The sequence below is a fragment of the Amphiura filiformis genome, chromosome 6, assembly GCF_039555335.1.
Source record: "Amphiura filiformis chromosome 6, Afil_fr2py, whole genome shotgun sequence".
In the NCBI taxonomy this organism is placed as follows: Eukaryota; Metazoa; Echinodermata; class Ophiuroidea; order Amphilepidida; family Amphiuridae; genus Amphiura; species Amphiura filiformis.
The window spans coordinates 12,401,325-12,427,424 of record NC_092633.1 but is presented as its reverse complement, the minus strand read 5'-3'; the positions used below and the strand labels follow the sequence as shown (position 1 = coordinate 12,427,424).

At 37.4% G+C, this 26,100-nt stretch overlaps 1 protein-coding gene across 1 annotated transcript; it reads right to left on the bottom strand.

Annotated features, from left to right (window-relative positions):
• On the bottom strand, positions 1-20,709 carry LOC140154979 (uncharacterized). Its single transcript, XM_072177642.1, has 17 exons — positions 20,552-20,709; positions 18,308-18,489; positions 16,850-17,010; positions 15,213-15,313; positions 14,546-14,613; positions 12,912-13,109; positions 12,581-12,757; positions 11,495-11,686; positions 10,901-11,077; positions 9,058-9,258; positions 7,412-7,588; positions 6,525-6,725; positions 5,546-5,725; positions 4,995-5,165; positions 4,384-4,563; positions 2,063-2,227; positions 1-1,412 (listed from the first exon to the last, which is right to left on the bottom strand). The coding sequence occupies exons 2-17, from the start codon at positions 18,483-18,485 to the stop codon at positions 1,246-1,248; spliced, it is 2,694 nt and encodes an 897-aa protein (XP_072033743.1). The 5' UTR covers positions 18,486-18,489; positions 20,552-20,709; the 3' UTR covers positions 1-1,245.
• Positions 20,710-26,100: the final 5,391 nt, after the last annotated feature.

Sequence of the window (26,100 nt, the reverse complement as noted above, 5' to 3'; positions counted from 1 at the left end):
TTAATACTCTGTGAAACAGATAGAGTACTATTTTTATTTATCACTTTTATACAAAATACATCTAATAAAAAAATAAAAAGCAATACGCGGATTCAGTGTTTCTCTAGCGGAAGTGAATTTGTGCCGAAATTCCTCCCCACAATGCAATAAGCGTATTGCATAACAATAGATACAGTTCGGAGGTTAATCCATCTCCTTTGTTATGCAATACGCATATTGCATTGTGGGAAGGAATTTCGGCACAAATTGACTTCCGGTAGAGAAACCCTAAATCCACGTATTGAATCCTTCAACCAAGTTCTATATAGAGATAAATCTACTGATAAATGTACATAATGGTGACCCAACACGAGAGCGAATCCGCATTAAAACGAATCAATGGGGTTCTACATTAGGTCTACATAATAGAAAGTGAGGGCACTCGGATCCGCATCAAAGAAAGGATCGCGTAGCGACTTTTGTTTACTTATAGACCGTAGTGAACAAATTATTCTTATAATATGAAATTGGTTGATTCTTTTAAAACTGTAAAATTAAAATCGGCATATTTGTAATGTTTCCAAATGTCCCAACTTACACATACATGAAATCAGCCAAGTTGTGACTGTCAGTTCAACTGAGCAATTTAGTAGTGCCCCATAGAACTAACCAGCCAAAAATCAAAAATAGCCAGTGGGGTACGTTTCTTGCACCTAATATTTTTTGGCTTTATATGGACAGAAATCTTCCCCAATAGTTATTACTAATAACATTTCAGCATTTTGAGTAAAGAATAACAAAATCGAAATTTGATGAAACATTATTAAATAAATTATTTAAAAATGACCATGTTACCACGTCTCATCAACATGCACCACCCGGCTGCAACATCGCCCGAGACGTCGAGAAATTGTGATAGATACGTCATAGATCCTGGATCTTCTTGTGGAAACTTGTCGCATCTCAAACCACTCACAAATATACCGGCAACGGTCACCGGATTAACACTTTGAAGACATTAGATCATTTGATCTAAAGATGCGACTTGCACGCGACGTGATTATGTAGTCATAAAATACTAAATCCAGGTGGATATATTTTTGTTTACTATTATAAGGCAGTCTAATATTTACAACCATGAACCACAGATGGCAAATAAATTACTTTAAAAAAAATATTTTGTTTTGTTTTGCTTTGTTTTTGCCGATATCATCCGGCTTTATAAATTATAAAGCTGATGAAATCGATTATTGATTATCGAACTGATCAACGTCTGAAGTAGTATATCGACCGCGAGTACCACGGGCGCGGTCTGGCGGCAATCCGCGGTGCTCGTAAGAATCCCAAACAGCAACAGACAGTCAGTAACACAGCTATGATAATGCCAGCGACCAGGGCAAGGATAATACCAACCAATACGAGGGTATTAATTCCTGAAAATGAAAAAAATGAAAAAAACAACATGAATGGAGATGATGGGATGTCGCAACTGTGTCGTTTTCATGATATTCTCATATTTTCAAGTTGTACAGCGGTCACCGTGTCGCCCGATGTCGCCATACTATACTGTAAAAAGAAGTCGTACACTTAAAGCCATGTTGTAACATTTCCATAAAATAAAGATTAGTATTTCTTTTCCATAAAATGTTAGCTTTTACTGTCGGATATGTTTGAGCTGATCAACTGAGGTAAAACAAAGAAAATTGGAATTTACTACCGCTTAAAGACATCAAACCTAAATTAGCGAATAAAGTAGCAAATAGATAGAGAATTTTGTTCTGTGCATTTTGATACCTCATTTGACTTAATTTTCCCAACTTTATACCAATTTAAATGAAACAAAACGAGCATTTCAAAAGTGACAACGATTTACATTATAGACGTTTCTTTCGAAACACGCTAATTATTATGAGTACGGCAAGTGAGTGTTGATCTGTCACGCTGTAATGAGCCCGTTACAAAAGCCGGTGGGAATGGACCCGAATGAAGAAATATCTCAAATGTGTCACTTTTGAAGTGCTTTTTCCCACTCATATCAGTATAACTTGACTGATCAAATCCTCAAACTAAACACCCAACATACCTCTTTCATCGTCATCACAATTCCGTACATTACAATTTTCGTACTCAGTAGAGCGACCGTCACACCTATTTGGAATCTGGGCGTCGTAACAGTATCTCGAACGACCGCGCTCACCACCACCGCACAGTTCACTGCAACCACCCCACGATGACCACCGACTCCATTCTGTAAAATTAGAATTTGGAATACTGTGAATGTAGATGGACCTAAACAAGTAGACCGCCTAACGGCCTTGTCTTGCGCGGTTTGTATTGTATTGCGAGCGGGAGATCACTGGATTGTGCGACATTATTTTGCGCGCTTTGCATTGCAAGGAGATCACTGGCTTGCACGACACTATGTTGCGCAGTTTCTATTGCGAGGAGATGGATGGTTTGGGTAGTACCTTTTGGAAGTTTGGAAAACCGCTACACCACCGCTAGATTGATTAACGGGTAGAGTACAGGGGCAAAGATTATTTACTTTTGCATTCCTCAACAACCGCTGACCATAATTCGTCTAGAGATGGAGTCGCCAAGGAAAACAACGTTGAGGGCAAGTATGTTTTGGGCTTGTATATGTTACAGGTCTGTCCTGTGATGTTTCGCAGCGTACGCTGACCTTTTGGTTTTGCCTTCCCACGAATTGACGAGGAGAAAGGTGCTGATGGCTCAGGTGTGGAGGGAGTTGATGTACCCGGATCTTTATCATATTCGTGATCAATAGGAGCAAACCTGTTGAAAGTGGGTACAATACATGTAGGCGAAGACCCTGTGGAGTCAACCCAAGTACTAGTAGTAGTACGTTTTGAGTTCACAGTTATCCAGTTATTTGCAGAGGATGGCGATGACTGTTGACGGACAGGCTTGCACAGAGAGCATCGTTGTATGCTGTCTGCGGGGTATTGTCTGGAATAGAGATGTGTACTGGTACCTTCTTTTGTTTCAAGTTCTGTATTTGCGTTAGAAGTAGCTTACGTTCTTCATCAAAATTCTTATCTCTGTCGGCAACCTTCAAAGAAAGATGATCAATCTCTTTCAGCATTTTGTTCTCTATCTTGTACTTTCTGTAACACACTGTAGCAAGCGCTGGTTGTGCTGATTGAAGCCCCGTCTGAGTTCAAGTCTGATAGAGTACGTCTACCTTAAATACTTAGCTGGATCCATAAGTCAGGGTGTAGAGCCAAGGGTGAGGTCTATGCTCATGTGCGGGGCATTGACCAGATGTGCAGACACTGCTAATGTACAAGATGACAATCATCGTGCGAGTAAAAACGGGAGGGCGCTTAGATGCTGGCTGTTACTGCTCCCCGAAAGACCTCCACTGAGGGGGCTGTCAAGATTGATGCGGTAGGGCATTCCAACAAATAACTGTTCGAGGAAAGTATGAGTTTAGATAAAGTTGGATGCGTGTTGGAATAATCTGGAATTGATTTGGATGGAAGTATCTGGTGTCGGTTGTTGACATTGGAGTGAGGTAGAGCTATGGATTGATGGCAATTATGACAGGCTTGCTTCCTGGCGTCGCTTCTCGTGGGTGTGTTCTTCGAGCATGACATACACACCATCTCGACATTGATATCTTTCAAGAGCGAACCTTGCGCTGAACCGTTTCAACCCGCGTCACGTCTTTCTTGATGTACGGGTTCCACACGGCACTACTGTACTCAAGATATGGACGAACACGAACCAGTGAGATATCACGGATCTTCTGTGAGCAGCCAAGAAGGTTACGACGGCGGAGTCCTAATATTTTATTTGATTCCCGGGTAGCATTGGTGATGTGGGTTTGATAAAACAAGGTGAGGCCCAAGCCCGGGGGCCCAAGTACCATGAGTACGGATGTTCAGATCCGGTGGTCAAATGGCTACCTCCTAGATGGTGCAACGTAAGGATGTTGTTACGAGTACGATGGAAGGAGAATCGCATAACATGACATAGCGTAAGACAATTACTTGTTCCTAAACTAGATGAAGTGCACTCTGCAAGCGCAAATGTGTGACATAAAAGAATTGCTTAGACAAAAAGAGATGCCGACCTCGACAATTGATCTAGATATTTTTAGCACAGGCTTTGACATGTGATATTTAAGTCATAATAGCCATAAACATGATTATAATAATGTGGAAAAGATGCAAAAGAAAGCTACAGGCCTATGGACTGTGCTGTGCTGTGAGGCCTTTTGATTGTTCTAGAGTCGTTTTCCACATTTTTGTTCGTGATGACTCTTTTCTTTTCTGTCTATTCAAGAGCTTGCACTTTTGAATTGATATAATGGTTGTTTTCGTCCAACTTGCGTCTGTATAATACAGACCGAATGTGCAAAAAAGATGCATTAATTACCTTGGAATGGACAAGGCGGTGCACTACAAGACCTCATCTCACTCTCGTCACCATCACATCGTCCACTGTTGATGAACGCCAAAGGATCTACACAAAGTCTTGTACGGGTGAGCGTGCCATCTGAGCCGCAGGTTGCACTGCATAGTGTCCAAGAACTCCAAGTTGACCAATAAGCATCATCTGAAGATATACAGAGAACATTATGTCCTTCAATAAAATCTAACAAACACGGTATATTGAAACTTCATGTGAGTGAAAAAAGTTAATAAAAGAGCTACTGGAAAGGTCAGTTTTCCTTCTTTAATGTGCTACTTTCGTTCTAATGACCATGAAAATATAAGAACGTTAACTACTGTGAAATTCATATCTGTGATAAAACTGAACGTTACAGTCCGAAAAATACCTAAAACGAAGCTTTAGGTCGAAAAAAAATATGTTTTGGTTCTCGTCCCCTCCCTCCTCAATATCTGGGATTCGTCAGATTTTTAATTGTCCAAAACTTTTAAGACTTTGGAATGATTTAGGAAAACTCATTCGTATGAAAATATATTTACTCGCAGTAACGGTAATCAAATTGGCTTAATAAACGGCAACTGCTTGGCAATACCAACCTGTTGGGCATGGTTCATTATTGCATTGGATGGATTCGGAGCTGGGTCCTATGCAATAGAAATCATCACCTGGTCGTGGGTCATTACAGGTACGGTACCGAGTCTGCGTTCCTCCTCCGCATGTTCGACTACAGAATTCACTGTATGGACCCCATGAATTCCATACAGGTGCTATGAATAAAATGGTAATCAAAAATTATCGTTTACCTTCTTAACAGGATAAATTGGTCGAAATATCATTCATCTACCGTAATAATTCATCTACCGTAATATTACTAAATAGCCAAACACATATATTTGATAATTTTAATTTTAATTAATTTACCAAGACTATTAAGACATTTTAATGATGCTAAAAGCTGTTAAAACAGCTTTTAACATCATGGTAAAGCTGACGGGTTGGCGCCTAGATAGCTGTCAACCTCCTTTTGAAGCTGGCCCGTTTCACAATCTCCTTGGATGTGAGGGGAGTGCATTTAATGTGCGAGTTGTAGATGGAATGCGGACAGCTCATTACTTAAACAACAAATCATTTTGTTGTTGTCACTCACCAAACAAGTACTCGTTGTTGCACTCATCCCAATCGCAGAAATCAGAGGTGCCCGTTTGTCTATCGCCAGGTCCAAGTTGAAAATTAAAAATCTCCTGGATATAATCGATGTTGGTAGTCCATGGAATATCTCCGAACCTAGTGTCATCAACAGCGACACAGCCGCGACGGATTCCAGTACCTTTAGATGGATAAAATCAGATAATATAGCTAATTACTATTTTTAAATCTGAATTCTAATGCAAAGAAGTGAAGAAGTTTGGCCATTCATTAGGACTGCATCCATCATGACTGCATACTATAGAATAATTATTCATTCTCAAGTTAATTTCAATAAGGTTCTCCGGCCCTATTCAGTCCTGGCGTTACAATTCCGGGATTATTATATAACCACGAAATGCATAATAACTTCCCGGATTCTTAAGGTTAGCAACTATTTTAAACTGTTGCGATTTGGTAGTTCACAGCATCTTGCGAATGGCAGTGAGCTTTGGCAAAAATTGCATTGATCATTTCATAGCGAGTGTGTAGAAGAATCCAAATATCACAAATATACTTTTGTAGGGCCTGTGGTTCTCGAGTTATGAAGTAAAGAGGGTTGAAACAACAACACTTTTGTAAAATGCACATAACTCATTAACAACAATAAATCAAGCAAGTTTTCGAAGTATATAATTTGTAGAATGCACCTTTGCAAAACATCAAAGTCTTATTTTTCAATAATATATTGATTTTGAAAATGAATATCGATTTATTTTGGCTGCTTCGACCAACAATACCGCTAATACCGATCAGTAGCAACCACGTTCCCTGAAGTCTTCCTATATGGGTCAATCCATTTAACGTCCACACTCCTCCGCCGAGGTCGTATGAAATTCAAATGGAATGAACACATTAGGCAGGTCCATTTGAATTTCGTACACCCTCAGAAAAAGATTCAATCCGAATGGAAGGATGAGTTTTATCCCAATAATACTCACGAACATCTCCATTAGCATCTCTTCTGTCCCATTCTGAAGTGTAACATCTATGAATCTGACCCGCCTGGAGGGGCGCATCATCCACACAATTAACAAGACTAGCTGTAGAGGGGAAGTCTTGACAAATCTGCTTGCTGTCAGTCGCATAGGAATCAAGAGCTCCATTGGTCTCGGAATAGTAACAGTTGTAACATTGTAACCCTAAAATGAACAAAGTAATAACAAAATTAATTATATTACATCAATCTAACTGAAAAGTTCATAAACATTGTGATTAGCAGTAGGTTCCTGCTGGTATTTTATGGTAGTATTACCATAAATGCCGACTTAGTACTTTATTTTTATTTCATTTTATTAGATCATATTTTGCCTGGGGAACAAACTCATTGGTCCATACTGATTTCCAGTTTGGCCCAAGGGTCAAACAAAATACAAAAGAAATACATTACAAAAGAATTACAAACCATGGATTTAACAATTAACATCACAATAAGAACACATGAAAGAAGCACATCTGTGCTGGCCGGCTGCAGTGCGGCAGTATCCGCAGGCTTCTATGACAGCCCGCAGACAAAGTCCGCACTGCAGCCGCACCAAAGAGTTTATTAAAAAACAACCAATTAAAGCAACGTTCCATTGAACTCGAATCTGTGGTCATTGTTCAAAAGGTCTTGGAAGTTCTTAGTAAGACCTGCAAATAATTATTATATTTTCTGGCTACAATTGGGCCTATTTGAAAGTGGTCACATCCATCATTCAAGGTGTTTAGATTTCAAATATTCAGGTAACCCCATTTGAAATTCTCACTCCCGCTGGAAGATTCAGGTTAATATGTCTTCCATATGGGTGTATGGATTTCAACTGGAATTGCACAAAGTAAATCTTACCTGCATCGTCATCATTACATGAATCTATATCACAAAACGATGATGTTCCAGTTTGCACATCGCCATCAGGCAAGGTGAAGTCAAATATATCTTCAACTACTTCAATATCAGACGTAGTATAGAGAGTGCCGTAATAAGACCTCCGCACTGCTACACATCCACGTCGGATTCCCTCTTCTATAAAGCAAACAAATAAAATTGCAATTTATGTTTCCTCATATTCGATTTAAACAAAAGCTTTTTAGGATTAGTAAAAGAACTACATATCTATCTGCAGCCAATTGCACTCCACTAAAGAAGAAAGGCTTCTTCATTTATCTTCCATTTTACTCTGCGCTGAGCTTTTCGCTATAATATAACGCTGCAATATTCGCTTTTCGCTATAATATAACGCTGCAATATTCGCTTTTCGCTATAATATAACGCTGCAATATTCGCTTTTCGCTATAATATAACGCTGCAATATTCGCTTTTCGCTATAATATAACGCTGCAATATTCGCTTTTCGCTATAATATAACGCTGCAATATTCGCTTTTCGCTATAATATAACGCTGCAATATTCGCTTTTCGCTATAATATAACGCTGCAATATTCGCTTTTCGCTATAATATAACGCTGCAATATTCGCTTTTCGCTATAATATAACGCTGCAATATTCGCTTTTCGCTATAATATAAAGCTGCAATATTCGCTTTTCGCTATAATATAACGCTGCAATATTCGCTTTTCGCTATAATATAACGCTGCAATATTCTCCGATGTGATCCATCCATGCCCTTCTTTGTCTGCTTCGAGTGTTTCCAGTCTATTAACTTGGGAGTCCATCTATCACTTCGTCATCTTGCTAGATGACCTGCACATCTCCACTTCTTTGACATTCACTTTCGCCGTGTTCCTCTTGTAACGGCACTCAGAGCCTTTCCACCGATCTTTCTGTGACTCTCAGCTTCTATTATAACTTTTATGTGTTGTCTAAGTCGCCGCCCCATTGGACACCACTGGAATTATACACTAATTGAAGAGCTGTTTATTTTTCAGTGTCAGTGATGGAAGGTCCTGATGACGAAATATAAAACTGAGTTTACCAAATTTGACATACCGTATGCCTATTGGATCCTTCTATTCACTTTGCCCTGCGCCGTTTCACTTTCTAAGCATGCTAAGGAGATCGTCTTGCCCAAGTGTATGTAATCATTGTAACTGTCTACCTATGATATTTCCATGAGCTGTGATTGTGTAACCTGTTATTTATAGTGCTAATCATCATAACCTTTGTCTTCTTAACGTTTATGTTAAGACCTGGTTTCTACCTTTATTGCTTAGTTCACGAATTCTTAAGCTCCCGCGAGATGTATATCTAAGAAGAAGAATGCCATCTCCGAACTTGAAATGAGTAAGATGTTCAACAGGTACTTTGATTCCCATTGCCTGTCAATCCAGCATGTTTCTCAAGACTTCCTACATAGCTCCAGTGAAGATTGTGCAGTGCATGGACACTCCTTAACCTCAGCTAAGATTACTTTGGACAACAAGAAGTTCAAGCCATTTCCCCGCTCTTACATTACTTACACCACTCACCACTTCAATCTTCTAAAGTACACCACCATTAAAAATCTCATTCATACAATATAAAATATTATGTACCGATATCTCCGTAAGCTGTCCTTTTGTAATATTGGGACGTATAGCATCGATATATTTCGCCAATTCCTAGTGGACCTTCCTCTTCCTCACAATTGACAACGTCAAGTCTCCATGGGTAGTAGTAACATGAGTCCTTGTCGTCACGGTTGGGATCTGTTACACCATTGGTCTCTGTGTACGAGCAGTCATAGCACATCAACTCTACATGAAAAAAAAGAAAGAAAAGTATTAACTTGAGCTACCGAGGTCCAGGGTTCGATTATCCAAGTTAAAAACAAGTAACATCAGTTTCACTTTTTAACTTTTATATACATAAGGTCATGTTTTTTATGTTGGGCACCAGTTGCGTAGCATGTGTATTTTTTAAACAAATCACATGCTTTTACAGGTCTGGTACTATAACATCAAAAGTTTACATTAGAACGCAATAAAAGTATATATTCTGAGAGCATATACTCAGACGATTTCAGAAACAATACAATGGGAGTCATTATACAGGGTGACCCATATATATAATATACAGGGTATAACAAGCAAAATAAGGATGAAAATATTAATTCAGTTAGGGGTGTCACCCTCGACGTACATTGATAATGTAAAGTTTTGACACATGTTTAATATAGTTATCTTAATTGCCCACCTAGCCATATGAAACTTTTAGCGGTCAAGTACTTCAATTATGTAAATACAGGGTGGTCAAAAATCTATCAATATTTATATAAATTTCTTCAAAACACCCTTATCTGGCACTGGAGATGCAAATTTTCATGATTGAGGCATGTAACTAGATGTAAAATAAGCTCAACAATCCAGTTTTGAAAGTTAAAAGAGAATTCGACAAAGCGTTTTTGTAAAAATGGACTTTTTGGATCAAAAGTGAGCATGAGGGCGCTCTTTCAGATTTGTCGCAAACTTTCTTTGTTTTACGAGTTTTTAGTTTACTGAAGTAAAGAGGATCACAACCAAGGTCTGCTTAAGAAATTTGAGTCTTTTCTCATGTTTCGTTTGTCCATAGCACCCTTTTGAATGTTGCCTACATTAAATCCCTATTCAAATACATAGAGGGTTACGAACTTTATTAATGTAGCAACAAGTAATTAGTAATTTGTAATTGGCTGAGATCAAGTACAGATAAGTAGAAATCCATCAATAATGTTTATTGAAGATCATGTGGCGGAGGATCACCATTGTACAGCATTGTGATCCTCCGCCACATGATCCTCCGCCACATGAGCCACCCCTGACTAATTTGACTTAACGAGTTACTGTAATTAGTACAAATGAAAATCATAAATTTTTGTTTCAGAAATTGAAAGACCAATGTCCAAGGAAAAAAATAGTACTAAACAAGCTCATAATAAATATCAAATAAACAAGCTACATGCATGTAAACACGTCTTGATGAGTAAGAATGTAACAAAGCCACCCTTTTTAGGTGCCCAGTATACAAAACATGACCATAAGCGTAATACAAGTTGGAAATAACTTTTTGCTTGTTTTTATAGTAATTTAAATGTGAAAATATTTTTAATACAATTATTGTTGGTTAATGGGTATAAAACACTGCAGGCTAGACACTAGGCAACCAACAAGATCAATTCGTTCCGCTTTGTTTAGTACTAGCAGACTTATACACTTGGAAATCATCACTACCTGGGTAACGTTTTGAAAATTGCTGTTTAACCGTTTGGCTTAGAGTAAGTTTTAGGGGTCACAATCTAGGATTAAGATTAATAGGTTAGGTCGCAGGGAAGGCGTATAACTGGTTATAAAAACCTCGACGTGAGAATCCAAGGGAAATAGCCGAATATGGTAAAACGATTCTACATCTCTATATCATTACCTGCTGGTACGTCATTACAGAAATCTGAAACACACATGTCTGCTGTGCCCTTCTGTTCATCACCTGGTAACAACTCAAAATCAAATATTTCTTCAATATCTTCAATGTTTGATGTTGATAGCAATGATCCAAATCTAGCAGCATTAACAGCAACACAACCACGGCGAATCCCCTGGACTAAATAGATAAATTCAAAAATAGACATTAAACGAGTGGTCCCCTTACCCATGTATATAAAGCCGAACCTGTGCTGGCGACTTATGAAAAACGCAGTTTACTGATTATGCTATAAAGACCATCTGGGTTTCAGTGGATTTTACAAAGTTCATACAAGATTCTTTTCACTTGATCATGTTGATTGGTCAATTAGTATAGGTTCTTTTTGCTATACTTTTACACTCAACGTGGGTGCATTAATATATATATTTTTAATTTTCCATTACACGCCACGATACCAGAGTGTTCTATACATTGAGCTACCCACTATCCAGAGTACTCAATGCATTACGTTCACCAAACCAAACCTTTCACCTGTGGAAGATATTTCCAACGTCATAGCCCAATGTGCCTCAACAATTAGCCACAATTATTTACCATAATCTCCATATCGTGTAGTCTTTCTATACACTGATGTATAACATCGATGAATATATCCTGCAGGTATCGGACCACAGCTTTCAAAATCCACCAAATGAGGATCATAGAAGCAGTTATATTTGTTCGGATCGTACTGAAATTCTGGAACGCCATTTGTTTCCATGTAGTCGCATTCGTAGCATTGTAGTTCTGGGTCAAGAGGAAAATAATAACAAAGGTATGTATTGATGGCATCAGTGTTCAATAATTCTAGAAATCTGAAACAATCATAACAGTATTTACTGTAGGAATGTGACTCCTAATCGCTGTAGAAGTAGTGATGTAACAGGATTAATTGCCATAGGTATAGGTTAAAACAGTTTTTGAATATATTGCCCTGCACTAGATGTACGCTGTGACTCTCCATTGAATATCAAATAGGCATAAAGACATGGATCGGAATTCTATGGAAAGTTCAAAATATGTTGACTGCTGAGTCAAGTATGTTTCACTCACACCTGTACAATTAGTGTCTTCGAAAAGAGCGGTATTTTATGCAATGAATAAATGCACACATAAACAAACATGACAGGTGATAAATGCAGCCTACATAGAGTGAAAGGCAATACATGTATATTATTGTTTTCACCTATCGCTATGGTAATTAATCGTGTTACATCACTACTTCTACGGTGAATTACTGATAGTTAAGGGTGCTCTTTTTCTTCGAAAGGGGGTCATGAATGTGTCGGCGACCTGAATCAATTTTTTATTACCCCTCGATTTGAACATTATACCTTCCGCACAAACTCTTGATATTGTAAGCGAAAATAATGCTCGAGCAGCGTGCAAAAATGTTACTTGTAACTAAAAAATTGAGCACCCATTTTGATTGTAAGTGCAAAGAATGAGCGCGTAACACGCAACGATTGTGATAACAATTCATAACCCCCCTGTTCTTGGTGTAAAAATATGATCCCCTATTTTGGTGTAACAATTCTATGACCTCATCTCCGTATATTCATCACCCCTTTCCGAAGAAAACGACAACCCTAAGTGATAACAATGCTCATTTTTATGATAGTACCAAAGACAGTCACTCACCTGATACCTCATTATTACACCTTGGACTATAACAAAAATCAGCAGACCCTGTTTGTTGTTCATCAGGCGCTACTTCGAAGTCGAATATCTCTTCGATATCATCGATATCAGAGGTAGATGCTGTAAAGCCATATTCTCCGGCATCTACTTCAATACATCCACGACGAATTCCTAAAACTAAGAATCGTAAATAATAATAATAATAATAATAATAATAATAATAATAATAATAATAATAATATTACTAATAATAAATATCTGATAAAAGAGTTTTCTGAGTAGCGGTGTGCATCCCAAATCACACGCTTTCAAACTGTCCTTAGATTCTTACCCACATCGCCAGCAGAGTTGGTGTTTTTCCATTCTGACGTATAGCAGCGATAAACAGAGCCTTCTTGTAGCGACAATTCATCAGCACAGTTGACGACGCGTGCAGCCAACGGGAAGTAGTGGCAGGTATCTTTATTGTCACGATTTGGATCTGGGACGCCATTGGTTTCAGTGTAATAACAATCGTAGCACATTAAATCTGTAACAAATAACATGCAAATATACTTTGACATTGAAACGAAAAAAATATGGGGGTCTTTCAGGGGAAATTGCGTGAATTATATGGCCTTTCGGGGTGGGGGGGGGGGGAGGGCAAATAGTAAAAAAAAGGGGCCTTTCGCAGGCACATTGGGCCGGGACATTGGGGTCTTTCGAGGTAAGGTCCTAAAATTGGGTCTTTCAGGGACAGATGTTAAATACCTAGGGCCTTATGAGAGAAAATTCTAAAAATGTGTTTTTTTTAGTTCTGGGGTATATTCTTACAATTGGGTCGGGGAAGGGGTATTATAGTGTTCCCTTCTCTCGCAAGCTCCTGCCTCGTATCATTATAATGTAACCACCATCTGAGATTATTATAACTCATTCTAGTGTTTTCTTCTCTCACAAGCTCCTGCTTCGTATCATTGCGAAGCAGGAGCTTGTGAGAAAGGGTATCATTGTAATGTAACCACCATATGAGATCATTATAACTCATTATAGTGTTTTCTTATCCCAGTGGGCACAGGTTAGGATTTCGACGTTGAATCAACGTAACCCGATTTCAACCTGATTTCAACTAACTTTCGATGCAAAAATTAAGGAGGATGAAGTTCATTTGCAAATACAACGTCGAAACTTCAACCTGATTTCAACGTGATTTCAACGTCAGGTGTACCCACTGGGTCACAAGCCATTGCTTCGTATCATTGTATTCGTAACCACCATCTACTTCACCTTTATTTCGTATGTTTTGTCTTAGGTATCACCGGCTTGGGGCTGGGGGTATTATTGATTTGGGACGTTAAAAATTACTTTATGTGAGAAGGGGAAAACATTGCAATCATGCATTAAGGTAGAGATCCTTGTCTGTTTACAACGACTCCTGTTGAAACCCCTTGTTTACTAACACAATAAGCTGGGAATCCCTAGATGAAGCAGTGCATGACGTAATGGAAACCCCAGTGGTATGAATGAATTTATAAGAAGGATCTTATATTAGAAAGATAGGAAAGCCCCCTGATTGGAGTCATATAAGCTAGAGACAGGAATGACTTGGTTATGATTATAATAATGTAAAGATACAGTTATCATGGTTATAAGTGCTCTTGAAACAGAGTGCTTGGAACCAGATGGATGTTTAATACTGTAGTAGTAACGCATTACAATTCCATTTTTGATTACGCAAAAGTGCGTAGATTCCCAAAATTGGGAAATATTGGCCTTCTATCACGTTAAACTCTGATTAATGCGCTTCTGTCAATGTAAGTTGATCGTAAACGACCTGTAAACCGACACACGCGCGCATAACGTAGTAATTGGAACTTTCAGCTTAACCGTTAGGTTACGCGCAATCCTGTAAATCCTGCGCAATCCTGTAAAAACCTGTAATTAGGTAAAATGTAGCAGGGTAGATAATCACATTGAACACATACTCACCACTTAAAGAATTGAGTTGCACAGATTCAACATTTGTCCAGTAAACATCGCCTTGGGTAACAGTTGCTCTGTTTGAGAAAATCAAAATCAATATCATCATAAACATCAATATTGACAACAATAACACAATAACAAAGAAGAAGAAGAAAATTATAAGAATTCTTGGAATACAAACATTAAGCTATTCCATATTATCAATCGTAAGCAACACTTCCTATACTTTAACCCGTAAACAGGGGCGTTGCAAGCGGGTGAACAGGGTGGACGAAGTCTAGGAGCCACGAGGCTCCCGGGACGAGGCTTCAGGGGCTCCAAGCAAAAGGGATAATGAATTGGTTAGAAACATGACTGATCAAAAAAATGTTAAAAGTGGTCCGCACTTCTCCTTGTCTATGGGCCCCGAAGCTCTTATTATGCCCCTGCCTGCAAAATACGGAAATTAACATGTGCATGTTGTAGTGTTAAAAAACGTTATCCGGGCATTTTACCCCAATAGACCGGCACTTGCGGACGAAATTGAACATGTGTATAAAAAAAAGTTAACGAATATTTTATTTATTAGGCAACTTTTGTTTAATTAGATTATTTGGAACCGAGAATGTCAGCTAATGTCTTTTATGAATTATTCTTACGAAAACTTCTTATTTGCAACTACTTTGATACTCACCTAAATACTATTGGTCCTTCAAATGTGCTAGGTGCTACCCATCTAATGATTCTTGTGTATTTATCAACGTTAACATCGGTGTTGTTATGCGTCCAAACATTCTAAAACACACGAAGTAAAATAATATAATTACAATATTTAGAGAATAGAGGGTTTTGTTTTAGCCAATGTCGTCCATCTATCGTCTAATATAACACGTACAGGTGACATCATTATTTGAAGTAAAATTCGTCCACACTGTTCACCCGCTTTTACGCAAAAAATAATGATGTCACCAGGCCGGTACGCAGGAATTTTTTTTTTTTGGGGGGGGATGTTTGCTGATTTTGAAAAAGTGGATTTTCTTCCCAAAATTTGGACCTTTTTTGACCAAAAAAGCGTAAAAATCTTGATATTTTTGCTCGCTACGCTCACAATCTGTAATATTTTGGGACTCAATGTATACTTTTGCAACATCGACTGTTTAGTATGTTTGGTTTGAGTATTAGAAATTCTAGAATAGCGAAAAATTTAAGTTTCTTACTGTACAGTTCTTTCAAGGACACTAGGTTGTGCATATGACGTATCATACCGTAAATATGGCGGACTACTCAATTGCGTTCAACAAAAGTATGATTGCAATCTACCGCGACAGTTCGTCTCACACACATAAAAATGCACTGCGATCAAAGGTGATGACCGTCATTAATTTTTAATTGAATGATTACGGTGAACGACACCGGTTCAAATCCTTTGTTTGGAGCCAATCGATAAAAGCATGCAGGGCCTCTACAGCCTGTCTAAAAAAAATGTGCAAGCGAAAAGTGCCCTCTGTGGCAACCAGATAATACCGTTGTGACATGATGCTGACATAGACGTCAATGGCGTAGTCATAGCTCTCAAATGCCGTTTGTTTTGTTCAATTTGCTTGTTTTAATCTAGAGATGTGTTTAGTTAACAACAAAAGACAAACACAAATTACACACATATAGGTTAATGAACGCGTATTACTTGTTTGGAGAGAAATTAGACAAAATAATGCACGCGCGCTGATGTTGATGCGTCTAATGCACAAGCCCGAAGTGGGAGTGCATTAGATGCACCAACACCAGCTATCATTGATTTACATGTACAGCCCTCTTCCCTAGTGAAAGCGGCACAATTGTGATTTTACCCTTTCGTTGTTAACTAAACATATCTCAAGATTAAAACAAGCAAATTGAGCAGAACAAACGGCATTTGAGAGCTAAGACTGTGCCCTTGACGTTGATGTAAGCATCATGTCACAACGGTATTTTATAATTGCCATAGAGGGCGCTTTTTACTTGCACAATTTTTTTAGACATGCTGTATATAGATACCATCATTAGATAGAGAAAAGATAATCCCCAACATTCCATTGTTGCTAAGAGCTATAACATACGGTATAGCATTACAGATTTGAAACGCGCGCCAACATCGCCAATGTAAACGAAAAAAGTTACGTGAATTCCACTATCTTCAAAAGATACTGCATCTTCTTTGCTGCATCTTTCCTTGTTTACTTATTTTTCATTTGTTTAACCATTTATTCCCATTTTGCAATAGTACACCTTTTTTTCCTGATGTTGTTGATCATTAACCCCCCTTTTCCATTGTTCAATGAGACTCTTACTGACCTTTGTTCCCGATCCGCAGTCACGCAGCTCTGTGTCAAATGGCGGCAATATGACTTCAAACTCACCAACGGGTTCATCCTGTGATCCGTATCCGATATCTGCCCTTCTAGCCTGCAGTCTAAATCCATTAAATGTACTGTTCGCATTAGCACGAAGCTCCACTGTAAATGATTTAACAAAACAAATGGTGTGAACTTCAAATTTATTGAATGAAAAGTATTCTAATCCCACTAAAGCAGTATTCAGATTTTTTATTGTACGTAAAATATTGTATGTAACATATCTACGTTATTTAACCTATTGCCATTCTATTTCCAGTAATGTTTAAGTTCTAACGAATGTTTTATGACGTAAAATCGATAATATATTTCTGCTAGATATTATATGTAACATATTATCGATTTTTCGTCATAAAACATTCGTTAGAACTTAAACATTACTGGAAATAGAATGTCAATAGATTAAATAACGTAGATATGTTACATACAATATTTTACGTACAATACTCGGGAGTCTGTATAGCGATACACGTCCTGAGAGATATCACTTCGATTAACCGTCCTATTGAATTGTAGACTTTTCCGTTGTCCACTTGTCCATTGTGCATCCTCTGGCTAAATACATTTAGAATAAAAATTCCGATTTGTATTAATTTGTGTACAATTGATAGATTTTCAGTCACCGTTCTACCGCACTTCCTCTGTTAGTTTCTTAAAGTAATATTTTTATCGGGCTTTCGCGATCATCAGAATTGTTCAGTAAGTGAGCCCTTATTTTAATTATGCCAAAATAAATTTATGTTGCATTCAATACAACATACGTATACTTTACTGTCGCTAATTATATACTTCAGTATAATTTTCAGGTTCGACTGAATGCGTTCATCATGATTAATAACAAAAAATATTAATTTTTTTTTATTTATCTAAAATCGACTATGGCATAGTCTAATTGAATTGCCGTTACAGGTCAGTTGTCCAACTCCAGTGGGCACTTCATATGGGCCTTTTATATAATTATGAGCTCTGCGGAGGGTAAAATGGGGGGGATTCTTTGTTACGCCAAATGATGGGGGCAAACAATTTTGGCAGATCGAAAGGGAGGAAGCGATTAACGTTTGGCACACATTAACGGGCACCGTTTAAATAAATGCTCTATAAGGAAAACAACACAGATTCGCTCAATTTTCGCTCAAGTTTCCAGCTCGCTACGCTCATGTTAGGTTTGAAATCAGAACTTAGCATGTGCAAGGGAGTGTGTGATGTTTTTTGCTGGTCGTTGGGGCAACATTTGTGGCAAGCCAGGTGTAGGAGGGCGGCAAGTAATTTTTGGCACGCCGTTTGGAAATTTTTCCTGGGGCCGGCTGCTGATAATTATTGCACAACCCTTTCATCCTGATACAATGTTGTTTAACAACATAATGTTTATCAGGATGTACATGTTGATTGCTATTCCTACCTTGTACAACAGAGCCAGGCTGAAAATTATTAGGATATACATCAATTCGATATGGAGGTAGTGACGTTTCTGGAGGCCTCTCGTAGTTCACCGGAAGCAGTGATTCACAATCCCATAATGAGTGACTGGCGCTAACAGAACCTACATACAGTAGCAATAATATGGCAAAAGACGCCATTTTGCTATACAAAATATCAAAATATAATGTCAATAGTTATGTAATGATTTTTTTTCTGTTTCAGAAGAGTCAGTATCAGAAGAAGGATAAGAAGAAGAACAACAATAAGAAAAAGAAGAAGAAAAAGGAGGAGAGGGCAGAAATGGAATAAACAACTAAATGAAAGACATTTCCCGAACATATTTCCACATTAATAATTTATGATTTTAAACTTTTGATGTCAACACAAGATTAGACATACCTCAAAATTTCGGTCGTAACTTTGACCTTCATCGGGGGACTGGCAACCCAAGTTTGTGATCAATGACCTTTTGGACACTTGATCCCAACACTTGGTCGTAGACTCTTGGTAACTGGTATCGGCCCCCGTCACGGTTAAGTGAAGGTTGGTTGACTCTGACTCTTAACACCCCTTAACTCTTAACACCCCTTTCGAAATATTTTGGTTCTCTGTCGAGGATCGTGACTTGCTCCAAGTCAACATGGTACCCCCGGGGATTCGATGTAGATGTGTTTGGAGACTTCTGACGCGCTGGAACTTGGACGACGGTACACAAGGAATCTGGCTTTCAAAGAGCACCGTTGTCCAAGTTCCACCTCGTCAGATGTCTCCCAACATATCCACATCGAATCCCCGTGGCACCAAGTTGACTTGGAGCAAGTCAAGATCCTCGACCGGGAACCAAAGTAAAACCAACCTTCACTTAACCGTGACGGGGGCCGATACCAAGAGTCTACGACCAAGTGTTGGGGTCAAGTGTCCAAAAGGTCACTGATCCCAAACGGATAACTCCATAATTTGCAGTGGATGAGGAAACATGCATGGGGAAGTCAATATTGAATATAAGTGTCGTAGTTCTTATTATTATAACTTCAAGCCAAGGAAAACAATCAGTTGTTTTCCATTAAAAGTGTTCCAAAGTCCAGACATATTCTAAAGATTTCTGATCTTGAGTTGGTGCTTCATCAGCAGTATTACCAGGGCCAAGGTGAAAGTGCTATTTTGTATGTATAATAATTATTTTTTATTGGAAATTCTATGAAGAAATTATTTCAATTTATCACCATTAACCGTATCATAACAGAATGAGAATGGATTTTGCGTCGAAATTTCCTATTAAAGAAGGTGAAGAGCGAAGTTTAAAGGAGTATTTTTGTGATCCTAGCATCCTCTTTTTATGACATTTTGCAATAGATCCACGAAAAAAGCTTATTCCCAAATTTTCAGTTGATTCCGATTTTGCGTTTGCGAGTTATGTGTATTGCACTATACTACGCCATGGCATAGACAATGTGTTGTAATTTCGTTCTGGTATACCACAAATTTCACGATATCTTTTGCTGAACGAATTAATCTGCAAGAAATTTTTTGTACATAAACATTATGTAGCCAAAGGTTTCCAGTGACATGGAAATCTAAACTTCTTTTGAGAAAAGTGGGGGATGATGCTGTGGATCACGAAATGTCCTTTTAAAATCCGGTTTCAAAAATTCTCAAAGAGATACACACATTTTTTGTTACCAGTATTGACATGTTGCATTTGAGGTGTATTTTAATACGATCTCTGAATACGATCGGAGGAAAATAATATCATGTTAAGTATGCAAATAATTGCATGAATTTACTCTTTCCAAATATGTATTTTGATTTCTCCTCGGCTAATCCTATTGAAAGATATGACAGTTCATAATGGTGAAGATAATTTGGAACACATCACTCGTATTTATTTATTTACTTATTATTTATTTTAATTCTATTTATCCAGGTTAGCCCAATTCAGCCAAATAGCTGGTATAACATAGAGCACTGCTATACACATTTACAAAACTATTAGATACAAATTGAAATACAAAATATACATACAATTTTCAAGAACAATTTTTAAGTAGGTAAAAAGACATCATTTACAAGTACATGCTCAAAATTTTAAGTCTTGAATATTTGCGTACTATTATTATATACATGTATTAGAGTGTGCTACTATCATAACAATGCAATGCGTGCCAAAACATTTGTTTTCAAAATGAATTAATGTCGGGAAATATTTCTTATAAAGCATACTTACCCTTCTGCAAGTAGATATATTCCTTATCGTGTTTAAAAACTTCCATACGAGTCACAAAAAGCCAGTTATAAAAATAAAGTCACACTCTTATTCTACGCCATTTTGGATTGTAGTCGATCAGAAACTGTTTTCGGGTGTGATTTTGTTACCTATTGTTCCGATTCTACCTTTTGCATCGTGACAGGTCGTATGTTATGGTTTAGCGGCTTTTAAGAAAAGCTCCACTGAACTAATTAATTCATTGAATACGTTCAATGGTAAGATCAGGTCATCGGATGAATACACTATAAGTTGACTTGTAGAAATAATTAATAATAGGTTCAAAGTCGACCCATAAAAAAGAAATAAACAAAAAATCATTTGGAATAATTTGGGACAACTTAAATTAGCATGCTGGGCCAACATGGCCAAGGAAAAACCCTATACTCCTTCGCCAGTGCGCTATATGAGTTATATCTTTAAGATTAATATTATTTTTACTAAGAAAATGATTACAAATTTTTTTTGATTACGATCGCACTTAGCAATGCTTAGAGCTTCAGCTTGCAGACACCGTCCGATCGGCTCAGGCTCAGGGGCAGACTTAGGTTTCAGTTTTCTACTGGCCCTCTGGGCCAGTGAAACAGCAAATCTACTGGCCCTGCAATAAATTTACTGGCCCAACTTTTATATTATGTTCTACTGCAAAAAGTGCAAATAAAGAAGCATGTTCCCATGCCCGTAACCAGGGGGCAGGTGGTGAACACCCCCTCGCCAAATGCCAAAAAAAAGTCCCCTATTTTGACCCAAAAAGTCCCATTCACAAGCGTAGCAAGCAAAAAATAGAGGTTTTCAGTCCTTGTCGGTCAAAAAAGGTCAAAATTTTGAACAAAAGTCCACTTTTTAAAAATCATGTACGTTCCAATGCGACTTTTAAAGTTAGAGACTACCAGTTACTAAACTTGACACATGTTACTTGTGTGTTAACATTATTTTATTCTATGCCACCATGGACCCTAAAAATCTTTTTCCAGGATCTACTGTATGGCGCCACTTTCATTCAAGCAAACCTTAACATTTTTAATTGTTTTGTACTGAGCGTACTCAATATAGAGAGACTATACCATGGTCGCTAACACAAGTTCAGTCAGTCCTTCCTTAAGGTTATTAATTATTTTAAACTGTTGTGATTTGGTAGTTCAGAGCATCTTACGAATGGTAGTGAGTTTTGGCAAAAACTGCATTGCTCAATTCATAGCGAGCGTGTAGAAGAATTAAAATATCACAGATACACTTTTATAGGTGCTGCGGTTCTTGAGTTACGTTGTAAAGAGGGCTGAAACAACAACACTTTTTTAAAACGTACATAACTCATTAACAACAATAAATTAAGCAAGTTTGCAAAGTATATGATTTGTAGAATGAACTTTTGCAAACATCAAGGCGTTAATTTTCAATAATATATTGATATAGATTATGAAAATTGATTTTTAGGTTGCTTCGACCAACAATACCTTGTCTACCCTTAATTAATAAATCTATAGTTCCAAAAGTTCACAAAAGAAAAGGTTCAAAGTATCATGCGGTATTTGCGATATCGCTACCATCCGCATCAGATAGAGCATGAAAGAGCTTGGAAATAGTATGTAGGTACATCGCCGAAAAAAACGGGCGTATATTTCCAACTTGCTTGCAACGCAAGGATAAGAACTTGAAACGGACAAAAAAATCGTTAAATATAAATTACACACAGGTGACAAGTGGGGCAGAAACTGTGTCCAATTGTGTCCATCGCTGATTATATCTTGCCTCATATATGAGTTATAACAGGATCAAAAATCTAGTGGCCCGCCGGGCCAGTATTGTTGGAAGTTTACTGGCCCGAGGCAAAATCAACTGGCCCCGGGCCACGGGGCCACTGCTTAAATCCGTCCCTGCTCAGGCTCTGGATCGGCTCAGGTGGATCGGCTTGCATAAATTGAAAAGCGCCACCATCGTTGTTATGATAAAAACGTGACAATTGATATCTACATAGGCTGATTTGACCTGTTTGATTGAATCATGAAGTTTGGTTGGATTTAGATAGCTGAAATTATTCATATTTCTGTCCTTAAAAGGATAATTTCAGAAGAAATAAGAGCTTCACATGTTAAGGGGGTACTACACCCCTCGATAAATGTGTGTCTATTTTTGCATTTTCTCAAAAACTAAAAAAACACAGTGGTAACAAAAGTTATGTATATTATAGGGCAAGGAATCAATTACTACACTGGAATTTCAGTGACCCAAGACAAGCGGTTCGTTATTTATGATAAGAAAAGAGGTACCGCTAGGATGTACCTCATTTCCTATCATATATACTGAACCGCTTGTCTTGAGCCACTGAAATGTCAGTGTAGTAATTGGATTCCTTGCCCCAATAATATACATAACTTTTGTTACCAGTTTGTTATTATTTTTGAGAAAAATGCAAAAATAGTCACAAATTTACCACAGGGTGTAGTACCCCCTTAACGGTTCCATAAATACGACTATTCGTTACAATCTTTTAAAGCCGTTTGGAAGAATGTTAAAGGCCCATTCAGTGATTTGCTCATCCGGACGATCGTAAAAATCTTCAAAATTCAGATTTGGGTACCTTTGTCATTGTCATAAATATGTAAACATAGCATGCTAGTGGTTCAGCCGAAAGCCGTGTATTTAAGACAAAAATAAGGAATTTACATGAATCTGTAATTTAGGTACTGACAGTATCTAAATAAGCTATTCGAATGGGGCTTCAACTTCGTTAATACTGCTATTTTCTTTGTGTTTTGCCAAATGTTTCATTTAAAAAATACCAAGTGACAATTTGAATGACTTATCCTTCACTTTTAAGCAATTTATAAAGAATTTTAGTTGTTTTACACTTTCGCTGGGATCACTGAATGGGTATTTGATATAACTTATTAGTGTGAAAGCTGTTGGTATTGTCCGGGTCTAGAATGGAAAATCATGGTGTTTCGTTGGATGATGAGATAAAAAATGATCACATCAAACTAAATTAAATTTTTTAATCAGATTAACAACAGACAACGGACAATTATTGATTAAAATAATCAATTTTCTTAAATAACTGTTGTGCTTTGAAGTAAAAGGTACTATTATCACAAAGTATGAAGACATGCGTTGCAGAAATGTGTCCCCGTTATAATATGAGTCATTTTATTTAACGCGGCTGTGTACTATAGACATTGTTTCTTTCGCGAAATTGAGTTTTTTGATATGTTTGTACTTTGTTATGTTTTTTATAAATACAAGGAATGAAAATCCAGATTTGTAAACTCCAACTGCAATACTTTAAGGATTTTATTTCACTATTCCACTCGTGTTTGAAATTGAAAAGGAAAGAAAATCTTTGTTGTACCAGCCAGTGTACACGCGCGCAATAGCGTATCGCGTTGCGTATCACGCAATTTGTTAACGCACAAATACGCTACGCATACGCGACGCTTATCTGCATGCGCGGCGCATCTTATGGAAACACCACGGAAGCACTGATTTCACAAAAACCTAGTGGTCAAATGGCTCCGTTTTAGTTGATAAAATGTGGGTTTTTTCAAGTTCTTTCCCCGATTTAAATATCAAGTTATGAATGGATTTCGCTCAAACTTCTCAAGGGGCCGTGGATTTACCTGATGTTCATGTAATGTAAGGTAGAAAAATGAAAACTGCTGCATTCTCATGTGAGATTCGATGAAAGTGCAAAATGTGACCACTTTAAACTTCAACGGCCATTATTTCAATGTTCATTTTCTCGGTAAAATGACGATTTAGGTACACGATAACTCAATAAATACAGCATCTATAGGTAAGCATTTATGCTCATCATAAAAAAGCATGATCGACTTAAGAAACGGTTTTCTCATTTTTTTACATTTTGGTCTATTTCCAATTTTAGGCATCATTTTGTGCAAATAGGCGTTTGTGAATTTTAAAAAGTTCAATTTGATGTCTTATATGGTCAATATCTCAAAATATAAGGCCAATTGATATAAAAAAATATAAAAAAACCGTTTTTGGAATGGAGCCTCAAGTTTGAGCTAAAAACAAAATAAAATATTTTGGAAAGAGTGTTTTTTTGTTATGATGTACCTAACAAATATTGCCAAAAACTCACTTTTTTGTGATTTTCTTCAGAATTGTTGTTTTTACCCCAAATCTGTATTTATATTAAGATTTATTGATGTCTTGCCTTCATAAAAATGTATACTTTTATATGTCTTGTGCGAATAATTACAAAGTTATTGCACTTTTACTACATGCATGTCTGAGAGTACACAGCCTCGTTAACAACAATTGGGCGCTATTAATACACATTAATGTTTTTAAGCAAATAAAATTCCAAAATATGGTACGTTTTCTGCCTTTGCTTGCCACGTGGTAAGCCTATGTTGAGGTTGCGATTATATGTATAAAAAAATTCAAGATGGATACCAACAAGTCGTGTGGCCGAGCGGTCTAAGACCCTTCTTTAAAAAAAAATCATATCGCATCGCGCATAGACTCAATCTCGATAGCCTGAGTCTCGCTGGGAGTCTTGCTCTCTCGTGAAAGTCGAAAGTTTGCAAAAAATATTTCAAGTTTGTAAAAATTATTTGAGTTTGTAGAAAGTTATTTGAGATTGTAAAAAATTATTAGAGTTTGTAAAAAAATATTTGAGTTTGTAGAAAATCATTTCAGTTTGCAAAAAATATTTGAGTTTGTGAAAATTATTTTAAGTTTGCATGTCCCTCATGGTACACCGTAGTTCAGGGACCGTGCTTTTAAAAACCCGCCAGATCGCAATCAGGCCATTGACCTGTGTAGTGGTCATACGTTGCTCGCTCAACCATAACATCATGACTGTCCCTAATAGCTACTCATTAATAATGCGTTGCGTCAGGTCATGGACTCTATTCAATAATTTTAATCCTTTCTTTAAGGTCAATAGATGAAAGGGAGACCTTGAAAAACAGATGCGTGTTTCTAGATAATATTTTATCATCCAAGCTGGTGATCTAGGATATTTCTAGGAGGCGACACTTATTAATTCATACCGCTCACATCTTTCTTCATCCAATGGACTTTGGGGAACTGCTGAGATAATAAGTGGATGTTACAATCTAATCGGCTACAATCGGCATAGTTGATGATATCTGATTCTGATAATTCACTAGTAGCAGCGAAATTACAGCGCTTTGTATCCTCTGGTGCACTATATAAATCTTATATGGATTCATGTTATTTATTTATTTTATAAATATTTCTTGTAAACACAATCTAATGTGGTGCTCACTACATGTAGAAGGCCTGGTCTGCAAATGTTCAGTGCATAAATCTAGTAAAGATAAAGCTTCATATGTTTAGTGTAATCAAATGAAATACCAAAGCTGGATATTATACAATCGTGATGCATTCCTTCTTGTTATGGACGACAAGTATTAACTTTGATATTATTATGGCAATATCCATTCCCTTCTCAATAATTGATTATGCTTTCTTTTCGAAAAATAAACCATGAGGCCTAGAGGCCATGATATAAACCTATA